The following is a 10726-nucleotide window of genomic DNA, read 5'->3' on the forward strand; positions in this document are numbered from 1 at the left end:
CTCTCTCTCTCTCTCTCTCTCTCTCTCTCTCTCTCCTCTCTCTCTCCACCCAAATACTCTCCCCTCTGATTGGGCATAAAGTCACTGGTTGTTTGGTGCCACCTGAGCAAATGGGCTTCAGAAGACCCTCCCCTCCCCCCATGCACACACACACCTCAGTCTGTCTCAAGCCTAGAACCACCACATTTCCCTTAAGGGCTGACTTGCTGTGGATGAATTCACAGCAGAAGCTCAGGGTCCTCGCAAGTATGTCCAAACCCTCTGTGACAACCTCCGCACGGCCTCCTTCACCTCCTTGTTGCGCAGGGTATAGATGATGGGGTTGAAGAAGGGCGTGATCAAAGCATAGACCAGGGCAATGTACTTGTCTGAGCCAGCATGGCTCTCGGACGCACCAGAGTACACAATGAAGGCAGAACCGAAGAACAGCGCCACAACCGTCACGTGCGAGGAGCAGATGGAGAAGGCCTTGGCACGGCTGGCCCCCGATGGCAGCCTCAGCACAGCCCTCAGGATGCCACCATACAGACACACAATGAAGAGGAAGTCACAGCCGTTGATGGTGCCTATTACAGTTTTGATGATGTGCTCGTGCCACCTGGTGTCCACGCATGCCAGGCGCATGAGCGGGGCCAGGTCACAGAAATAGTGGGCCACCTCAGTCAGACAGAAGGGCAGGGTGGCTGTGAGGCTGGCTGGCACCGTGGCAGCCAAGAAGCCAGCTGCCCACGATGCCCCAGCCAGCACCACCCGCACCCGAGGGCTCATGAGTGAGTGGTAGTGCAGTGGGCGGCAGATGGCCAGGTAGCGGTCCAGCGCCATGGCGCCCAGCAGGTAGCACTCAGTAATGCCCAGGGCATGGAACACATAGAGCTGGATGAAACAGGCAGCTGCAGGCACGGGGGAACGCCCCCAGAGCAGCGAACGCAGCAGCGTGGGGGCCGTGGTGCTCACGTACCACAGCTCCAGGAAGGACAGCACGCTGAGGAAGAAGTACATGGGCGTGTGCAGCCCCGGCTCTGCCCGCACCAGCACCACGATGAAGAGGTTCCCGGTCAGTGTGAGCACGTACACACTCAGGCTCCCCAGGAATGCCAGGGGCCGCAGGGAGTGTGGGAGTGTGAATCCAGCAAGCAGGAAAGTCGGGGTGCTCGTGTGGTTGGCCTGGGCCATGGAGCTGGCTGAAGTGAAGGCACCGTGGACTCTCTCAGGACCCTCGTCTTAAGAAGATTCCCGGGGCCATGGAAGGAAACTAGATCTGAAATAGCTGCCCTCACTCTTCAAAGTGGAGTCCAAGGTGGGGGAGTGCATGAATCTCTGCCTGCTGCAGACAGACCAGGGTTCAGACAGTCCAGGACCTTAACAATGGCTTGGAACACTGATGCTGGATTTGACCTGATGCTTAGTCCCTAGAACCCAGAGTGTGTATTTCTCCTAATGCCGCTGAATGTGCTTAGGAGCTTAGGGGGCAGGTGGTCATCTGCTTCTCCAGTTTCCTTGCCTGCGTTGATGTCCCAAAGCAGGCAGACCCTTTCTCCGCTAGGTCCCCTGGTCCTTACCTGGCACTGTGACAGCATTTAAGCATGTAGCACACACTGCAGCAGTCATCACCCCTGACACCCCATCTTATCCGTGTCCTTCCCAGAGGTACTGGCCCCAGGAATCCTGCTATGTGGCTGCTGATGAGCTCCCAGGGGTCACTTGGGGCAGAAGTTAGCTCAGAAGACAGCAGCATGGCAGCGTGCTCTCAAGTGATCATCCCCTCCTCTGCAGCCCCGAAGGCTGGCTCTGAGCGCATCCAGGGGCATTGCCTCCTCCAGGGGTGGCACGCATCCCTGTGGGAGAGGCCATGCTGGTGTGCCCCTGTCTAAGGACAGCACGTGAGCAGCTGGAAGTGAGATTCAAATCTCTTTGCAGGGTCCAGAATGTGACCCAAGGACAGAGCACACATCCACTATGTGCAGGTCCCCAGGGCTGCTGCAGCCCTGCACACACAGCCTGCAGCCCCACCCCAGCACCTGCCCAGCATCCCCAGGACAATAATCCCTCTCACAGAGAAGTCATCTAATGCCGTGCATGCTGGCACTGCAGCCCAAGAAAGCCCGTTTTGAGGATTACATAGGCACTTCCATGAAATGAAGGAAAGACACAATTTTTCCCCTCACTCTGTATTTAAGTGCCAAAAGGGGGAACAGCCAGAGGCTCTCCACAGAGAGCTTGTAAGATGAAGCACCTCTGGGTCCAAGAGGCCAGAAAACAGGTGAAAAGCTTCCACACAAGAGAGGGAGAACCCCAATGTTTCTTGGCATGGCAAACATGCAGAAGCCAAAGTTGAGCCATGCATGCAAAAGGGGACCACATGCACAGAGCAAGGCCATAGAGATGAGTTTGGGGTCTCCCCTGTGCCCCTCACAAGCTACATACAGCTTTTCTGGGCATTTACACTTGTCCTGAAGTCATACTGCAAGATTCCCACTGATCGGAGTTCCGAGTCAGCAGTCTGGCCCCCACAGCCACCTCGGAGTCACCTCCCGTGCCTCACTGATTCCATGCTCCCCCCACCTCTGCCCAAGAAGGCTGTGGGGAGGGGGCGCTGCATTTCTCCTTAGAACCAAATGGAATGGGTTTTTTAGGAAGCTACACTTGAGACCAGGAAACACTGTTCTCAGTGTCGCCTAGGGGAACAAACAGCCAAAGGTAACACAGCTGCATCTGGTGCCCACCAGGCCCACCCCCCCTGTCCTTAATGCTGGCATGCAACAGGTGGGCTTAGACTCACTTTCTCTAGGAAGTGACCGTCCAGAGGCCAGGAGGAGGCTAGGCCCATCTGACCTTTGATTACCAGACAGAAGTGTCCAGAAAGGCCTCTGGATTCCTGCCCTCAAGGTGAACCTCAGAATCCAGGCCAATGAGTCTACAGGCTGGCTGACTTTGCCAGTAAACTTGGGGTGGTTCTTCATTCTGAGGGAAGTATCCACAGAAGCATGCTCTTGAGAGAGCACCATGCCAGAGATAGCAAACACACTAGACAGACTTTCTTTCGGCAACTTCATAGGTGAGGAGGGGGAGAGTGGCGAGGGCCAGCCAGGGAAGAAGGGCCATGGTCTTTCTCCCCCCGCTCTGACTCTGCAGGAATCCAACCTCCACTGAGAACTCTGTAGAGCGGAGGGACAGGATCACCGGTGTGGCTGAGCCCCACGTTGGCTTGGCAAGACCCCAAAGTTCGCCCTTGTTTTGTTGTTTGGTTTCTAGCTTTAACTCTGTTGATGTTTGTCACATCCTCCAGCTCATTTCTCCAGCATTTCCCAAGTCTCCATGAAAACAAGCTGCACCCACTCTCCTCCTCCTAGCTCCTGCCCCTCTAGCAGGAACTGCTGTTCTAACCCATCTTAGATCAAAGCCTCTGGAAGCTTATGTCCAGGGTCCAAGGCTTCATGTCCAACAGCTCACACAGGCCTGCTGCCTCTTCAGCTCTGCTCTTCATATTCTCGGTCTGCAGTGAGGACTCAGCCTGCCCTGGAGAGAGAGCTGAGCCCCCTTACTCAGCACTGAGTGCACAAAGAAAAGACCAGTAACTCCCTATACAGGATCGCACCACTCTCTGCAGCACGTGGTACTCGAGTATGTGGCATCAGCCCCATTACATGGCAGCCGCCCTCGGTGTGGCTTCCTGCTCTGCATCCTGCGCCTCTTGTCATGAGCTCAGATGCTCTTTGGCTGGGACCTGCTTCCCCAGACTGGAACCACATTCAGTGGGAGGGGTCCGATTCCAGAGCTCCTCCCCGTAGCAACAGCGACAGTGCCTAATGTCTTCCTCCCGAGCCAGGCTCACAGGCAGGGAAGACACTGACTCACACTCACACACAGACCAGAAAACCACCCGAACATCCATATGGACTGAGCTGGACTGAGGCGCTGGAGATGTTAGGGTTCCCACAGGAGTGTCCGGACTCTCTGGGACACCCTCCGCACGGCCTCTTTCACCTCCTTATTGCGCAGGGTATAGATGATGGGGTTGAGGAAGGGTGTGAGTAGGGCATAGACCAGGGCTATACATTTGTCAGCACCCTGGGGCCGACCTCCCGGGGAGCCCACGTAGACTGAGAAGGCAGAGCCATAGAACAGGGCCACCACGGTCATGTGCGAGGAGCAGGTGGAGAAGGCCTTGGCACGGCTGGCCCCCGATGGCAGCCTCAGCACAGCCCTCAGGATGCCCCCATACAGACCCACAATGAACACAAAGTTGCAGCCTGTGGCCACTCCAATCACAGCTCCATGGATCTGGTTGTGCCAGCCAGTGTCCACGCATGCCAGGCGCATGAGCGGGGCCAGGTCACAGAAATAGTGGGCCACCTCAGTCAGACAGAAGGGCAGGGTGGCTGTGAGGCTGGCTGGCACTGTGGCAGCCAAGAAGCCAGCTGCCCACGATGCCCCAGCCAGCACCACCCGCACCCGAGGGCTCATGAGTGAGTGGTAGTGCAGTGGGCGGCAGATGGCCAGGTAGCGGTCTAGCGCCATGGCGCCCAGCAGGTAACATTCGGTCATGCCCAGGGCATGGAACACATAGAGCTGGATGAAACAGGCAGCTGCAGGCACGGGGGAACGCCCCCAGAGCAGCGAACGCAGCAGCGTGGGGGCCGTGGTGCTCACATACCACAGCTCCAGGAAGGACAGCACGCTGAGGAAGAAGTACATGGGCGTGTGCAGCCCCGGCTCTGCCCGCACCAGCACCACGATGAAGAGGTTCCCGGTCAGTGTGAGCACGTACACACTCAGGCTCCCCAGGAATGCCAGGGGCCGCAGGGAGTGTGGGAGTGTGAATCCAGCAAGCAGGAAAGTTGGGGTGCTCGTGTGGTTGGCCTGGGCCATGGCACCAGCCCAGGGCAGAGACACGGAGAACTCTCAGGATCCTTTCACTACTTGGCAGCACTTTATCCCACAGCCGACTACCTGCCGGGACAAAGATGTGGTGTGAAGGACAAGATCTTGGGTTCCAGCATGGATGTTTGCTGCACTCTGGGTTGTGTCACTGGCTCTGCCTGCCTACTGAGCCCTCAGGAAGCAAGACAGGTGGACACCACAGGGCTCCGTGATAAAGTGACCCCAACACCAGTCTTGGCTTGAGAGACACCCCAGGAAGTGATCTCAGGCCTCTTTGGGCTTCCCCCTGAGTTATCACTGTTCCTCTGGGGACTCCAAGTATAAGCTGAGACCTGGCAGGAGCCTGTCACTCTCAGGGGGACCCACCAGCCCAGAAGCCCCCATCAGACCCTGTCTGTTGGAAAGTCTCTTCAGTCATGGACCTGACCCTGAGAACTAGTGGAGCGTGATCCTTCCCCACACTGTATGTGGCAGAGTCCCCCAGTAAACTCACATCTCCACATCTGAAATGAGAGAGTTGAACTGATGTTTCTGAGACTGTTGCAACACAGAGGTCCATCGCCCGAGCCATGCAGAACCAGACTGTGGCATGTGACACCACTGCTCCCCTCCCTCCCTAGAAGCACATGACTCCCAGGTAGATGATCCCTCCTGGTGCTGTATGTCACCCCACCTCTGCTGGAGCCCCTATAATTACCTGGCAATGTGACAGCATCTAAGCACCTAGCACACTCCACAGCATCCACCACCCAACACCCCGTCTTATTTGTCTGCTTCCTCGAGGTGTTGCCTGTCTCCTCCCACCCCACCCCTAGGATCCTCTTGCTTGCCCCTGTGTGGCTGTTGATGAGTTCCCATGGGTCACCCAGTGGTAGCAATTGGCTCAGGAGATAGCAGTGTATCAGCTTTTATCTCGTGACTATTCACCCATCATGGAATCCACCCTCCTGCCAGTGGCAGAGGGGGGACATGGGGGCTATGAGTTGCCAGTGCCAGGGACAGACTTGGCTGCTACAGAAGACAAAACTGTGCCTTTGGGACAATGAAAACAGACTATGAGACAATGGGGCTCACTGAGCTGCATGTGAAGGGGAGAACAGAGTGGAGATAGTCCCTGCACAAGACATAGTGACAGCAGAGGGGCCTGGCCCTAGCACAGGTGCTGTGCCTCTGTGACAGTGATTGACTTGGGAGGCTGAGCCCTGCAGGCTGCTACAAGTACAGATTGCACACCCTTAACAAAGAGAGGGCAACTGAGGATAGAGCCTGCCCTGCCTAAGTGACAGAAGTCTGTCACAGGAGAGGTTGGGGCAAACTCAGAGTACTGTCCTTTCACAAGCATTGCCCTCTTCGTGTTCTCTGGCCGATGCAAACATAGCTCTCCCTCTGGGTGGCAGGGCCATAGGTCAGAGAGTTAGTGAAGCGACTGAAACCAAGGTTGTGCTTACCACTGTGACTTTCTGGCTGCCTTTTGGCTTTCTGATCTGCTCTTTCCCTTCCCAAAGGCACTTCACTATTGTCCTAATGATCTCAGCAATACAAAACCACACCCCTCGACCGCAGATGCACAGCTGGAGTAATTTAAGTTGGGCTTTCCTTTGTAGCTAAAATATCCTCTTTCCTTCCGAATAGTAGCATGGCACGTAGTGCCTACAGTGCAAACTTGGAGTCTGTGCAGGCATTGGCTGACTTGTTCTCACATGGTTCCAGGGCCCTGGTTAGGGCTGTGAGTGCAGTGAATTGAGCTGAGCGTGCTGTAGGTGGACGCTGCTTTCAACCACCATGGCCAAAGGAACCAAGGTCTGTGGGATGGAGGTGCTGTGTGTCACAAGACCATAGCTGGACTCACAGAGCCATCTTTAAGCAGAATAAGTCAGATCAGCCGGGATATGTATGTTCTAGGGCTTGGAGAACTTGGGGGAACACTTTTCTAATTGGGGGGGGCGGGGGCTATGCATGTCTGCATATGTAACAACGTGCCCTGGTGGGAAGTAGTACATGGCTTCCAAGTCAGTTCTGGGTTCTCTGCGAGGGTGTGCTGTGCCTGCAGAGCTGTTAGTCAGCCGAAGGTTTTCTTGTCTTTGAGGAGTGGTAGATGATGAGGCCTCTCCTGTGTCAGGAAGTCAGGCAGCTACTGCTCTCCAGGAATGAGGCCATGTGGCTGCAACCTACTCTTGCCCGAATAACCCACCCATCATTTTCTGTCCCTAAAAATTGAATTAAGACTCTGAGAGCTGGGTACAATCTTTCATAAAGCTGGAAGGGCTTGTGGGAAAGCTAGAGCTGGTGTTGTGATGAGATTGGTTGAATGCCAGAAGGGCAGACTCCTTTTCCCTCAGAAGTTCTTCAAGGCTTTTTATACAGGGGCTTGATTTCTTCCCATGTTTTATTATCCATAACTGATCATGGTTCCATGAATCCAAGAGTCAGTGCCTCACAGAAGCAACCCCGAGGGAATGTGCAGAGACGCTGCTCTGTTGGTGAAGACTCACTGGCATGGTGCAGAGACCCAGCAACTTAACAGAAACCTCACTCCAGGAGGTAAACCAAGGGCATGCTGGCCGCTAGAGCCATACTTCAGTGACTACCTGAGACCGAGGGTTGTCTCCCACCCACAGTCTCCCTGGGAGAGGTACAGAGACACTCCAGAGAGCCCCCGATGCAGCTGCCAGCAGTACCTGTGTGGAAGCATCCTGGTTCAAAACCTGATCTGGCTTAGACTAATATCCAAACTCCATCCCTCCAGGTGATGAGCGGCCCGAGAAGCCTTCTCAGGAAGGGTTTCCTGTCTTCACAGAGGAAATGCAGGTGTGGATAGAGAGAGACACGTGGGTAAGCAGAAAGAGTATAAAGAGGTTGGTGTCCTCCATCCCACAGACCTTTATCTAATCATACACCAGACTTGAGGACAGATTCTGTTAGCCTCATGTCCGGGTCCAGCCTGGCACTGGACTTGTGGCTCTGGAAACAACCACCCTGTAGTGGCTCATTCACCAGGACCCTAAGTATAGCCTCTGTTGAGGAACTTCAGTTACATTTACCCTCAAACAGTCACGGGTGCTTTGATTGTTTGTTTGATTGGGGGAGGGGGGTGTTGCTCTATGCTCAGGGATCATTCTTGGGGGGACCTCAAGGAACCAACGGGATGCCGGGGATTGAACCCAGGTCGGTTGTGTATAAGATTAGTGCCTTACCTGCTGTACTATCTCTCTGGCCCCAAGTGTATGTCTGAAACTTTTCTCCTTCCGTGGGGCTGGGGCTCAAATCCAGGGCCTCATGCACATAAGGCGAGAGTTCTATTCCTGAGCCACTTGCCCTACCCTTCAAGCAGTTATGCAAAGTCCCTTAGTGGCCACCAGCTGGTGTTGCAGGCAGAAGCTGCTCTGCTCCTGGTTCCTGTGGATGACATACACGATTTCCACACTGCCACTGGAGCTCCTCCATGGTTTAGTTCTTGTGGAAAGAAATGAGGAAAGCAGGAGCTCACAGGCCCACTTTTGCAAAAGACTTGTTCAAGTCTGTAAAACAGCACATGGCCCTAGCAGAGCCCAAGCCCCACACCAGGCCGGCTCTACCAGGCTAAGGGTCACCAGGCTGACCATTGGACCCCCAAGCATGGGAGAGCAGGTCCCCAAAACACCTTTGTTACAACACATGATGAGAAAGAACTAGAGAATAATTGCTTAAAGAAATGTCACTTGTGTAAAATGTTTCTCTGAATTTTCTGTATTATGGATGTATTTACATTCTCTTGCAAAGAAGAAAAAAAATGAAGGTGAATGAAAGCTTCAAAAAGACTTTTTTTTGCTTTATGGGTCACACCTGACAGTGCACAGTAGTCATTCCTGGCTCTGCACTCAGGAATCACCACTGGCGGTGCTCAGAGGACAATATGGGATGCTGGGGGTGCTAGGAATCGAACCCAGGTCGGCCGCGAGCTAGGCAAACGCCCTTTCTGACTCCAGGGCAAGATGGGGCCCGGGGTCCCCGCTGCGCTGCCTGAGGAGACGCGAGCGACAAGGGCTGCGGCTCACCAGGAGCCGGGCCTCCCTGTAGGCGCCGTGGGGGCCACGCTGGCACCCTTGCCCGGGCCGTGCGGCTCCATCCTCCACCCGCTCGCCCCACCCTCTCTCCCTGCTCCTCCTCCCGAGGGAGGAGGCGGAGCAGGTGTTCTAAGCCCCTGCACCCCGGCCTCTCCCGGGCGCTCCTCTGCGATGGGGCAGGGACGCCTGTCCGCGAGTCCAAGGCCTTCACTGCTCGGTCCGTCCCGCGGTCGTTTTGTCAGAAGACGACGAGCCGGTAATGACCATCAAATTAAGTGAAGCAACCTGCGCTGCTTCACTTGGAGGGATTTTCCTACTTAATGCGTGACACCCCTTCTACTCCCACCCCTCCCCGCCGTGGGCGCGAGCGCAGAGTCGCCAAGCCTTTGAGCCCCGCGTGCTGGGACTGGGCCTCGAGGAGCTCCCGGGATTCCCATGCAGACCCGCCCGGAAGGGCTTCCCAAGCCGGCGTGAGCTGGTGTGGCGGTTCCTGCTTCTGCCTGGCAGGCAGTGCGTCTTGCCTTTCGCACCCTTATGTTCTTTCACTCCAGGAGTTGGGATTCTTGGTTGACAACATCCTTTTATAGTCCTGCGTTTCCTCCCACTAAGTACCGCTTTCAGGTCTGAAAGGTGAGACTTAAGGTCTTTTTCTTGCTGTCTTCCATCAAAAATAAAAAAATCCTAATGAAGATGAAACCCATAGGATGTTAAGTTTGGGGGTGTGTATACAAAAACATACAAAAAGCTATGTATTCATGGCAGCGCTTACTGCAATAGCCATATGTGGCCAGTGACAGATGGATGGATCAAGAAGTTGTGGCATGTTAACAGGTATCGCATAAGACTGTAAAACACCATGCAACTGTGAGAAAAAATTAGATCTTCTAGTTCCCGATAATTTGGAGGGAGCTGGAAGGTATTGTGTTGGATAAAATAAGTCAGAGGGAGAAGAGCAAATGCCAAATGATCTCAGTCATCTGTGGTATATAGAGAAAACAAGAGAGTAGAGAGTATCAAATGATAACACACCCTTGACCCTGGATTACAGACCTGAGATCACCAAGCAAGACTCCCTGTGGAACGGGGAGGAGTGGAATGAAGAGGTGGACTTGAAGTAGCATAGGGACATTGGTGGAGAGTCACTGGTACTTTGGTGGGCATGAGGTGTGATAACTATATCAAAACCATGGTTATTAATGCTGTTATAAACATGTAACCTAAACTATATATTTTTTTACTTCAATCTTTGAAAATATCACACCAGTAAAATATTGGGGGTATTCACCTCACACCACAGAGGCTAGCACACATCCAAAAGAACAAAAGCATCCGCTGTTGGAGAGGATGTGGGGAGAAAGGGACCCTTCTACACTGCTGGTGGGAATGCCGACTAGTTCAGCCCTTTTGGAAAACAATATGGACGATTCTCAAAAAATTAGAGGTTGAGCTCCCATTTGACCCAGCAATACCACTGCTGGGAATATATCCCAGAAAAGCCAAAAAGTATAGTCGAAATGACATCTGCACTTATATGTTCATCGCAGCACTGTTTACAGTAGCCAGAATCTGGAAAAAACCCAAGTGCCCTAGAACAGATGACTGGTTGAAGAAACTCTGGTACATCTATACAATGGAATACTACGCAGCTGTTAGAAAAAATGAGGTCATGACGTTTGCATATAAGTGGATCAGCGTGGAAAGTATCATGCTAAGTGAAATGAGTCAGAAAGAGAGACAGACATAGAAAGATTGTACTCATCTGTGGAATATAGAATAATAGACTATAAGACTAACACCCAAGA

At 53.8% G+C, this 10726-nt stretch overlaps 2 protein-coding genes across 2 annotated transcripts; both read right to left on the bottom strand.

Annotated features, from left to right (window-relative positions):
- Window positions 1-231: 231 nt before the first annotated feature.
- Window positions 232-1173, bottom strand: LOC101538458 (olfactory receptor 6N1-like). The gene has a single exon (XM_004611805.1). It carries the CDS (start codon window positions 1171-1173, stop codon window positions 232-234), a length of 942 nt encoding a protein of 313 aa, XP_004611862.1.
- A 2751-nt stretch (window positions 1174-3924) lies between these two features.
- LOC101538194 (olfactory receptor 6N1-like) lies at window positions 3925-4869 on the bottom strand. The gene has a single exon (XM_004611804.1). It carries the CDS (start codon window positions 4867-4869, stop codon window positions 3925-3927), a length of 945 nt encoding a protein of 314 aa, XP_004611861.1.
- Between the last annotated feature and the right edge of the window lie 5857 nt (window positions 4870-10726).

Source organism: Sorex araneus, chromosome 3, assembly GCF_027595985.1.
Source record: "Sorex araneus isolate mSorAra2 chromosome 3, mSorAra2.pri, whole genome shotgun sequence".
NCBI lineage: Eukaryota > Metazoa > Chordata > Mammalia > Eulipotyphla > Soricidae > Sorex > Sorex araneus.

Bases quoted from the DNA above. Each gene is read 5' to 3' on its own strand.
- LOC101538458 (XM_004611805.1), bottom strand. From the start codon at position 1,173: ATGGCCCAGGCCAACCACACGAGCACCCCGACTTTCCTGCTTGCTGGA.
- LOC101538194 (XM_004611804.1), bottom strand. From the start codon at position 4,869: ATGGCCCAGGCCAACCACACGAGCACCCCAACTTTCCTGCTTGCTGGA.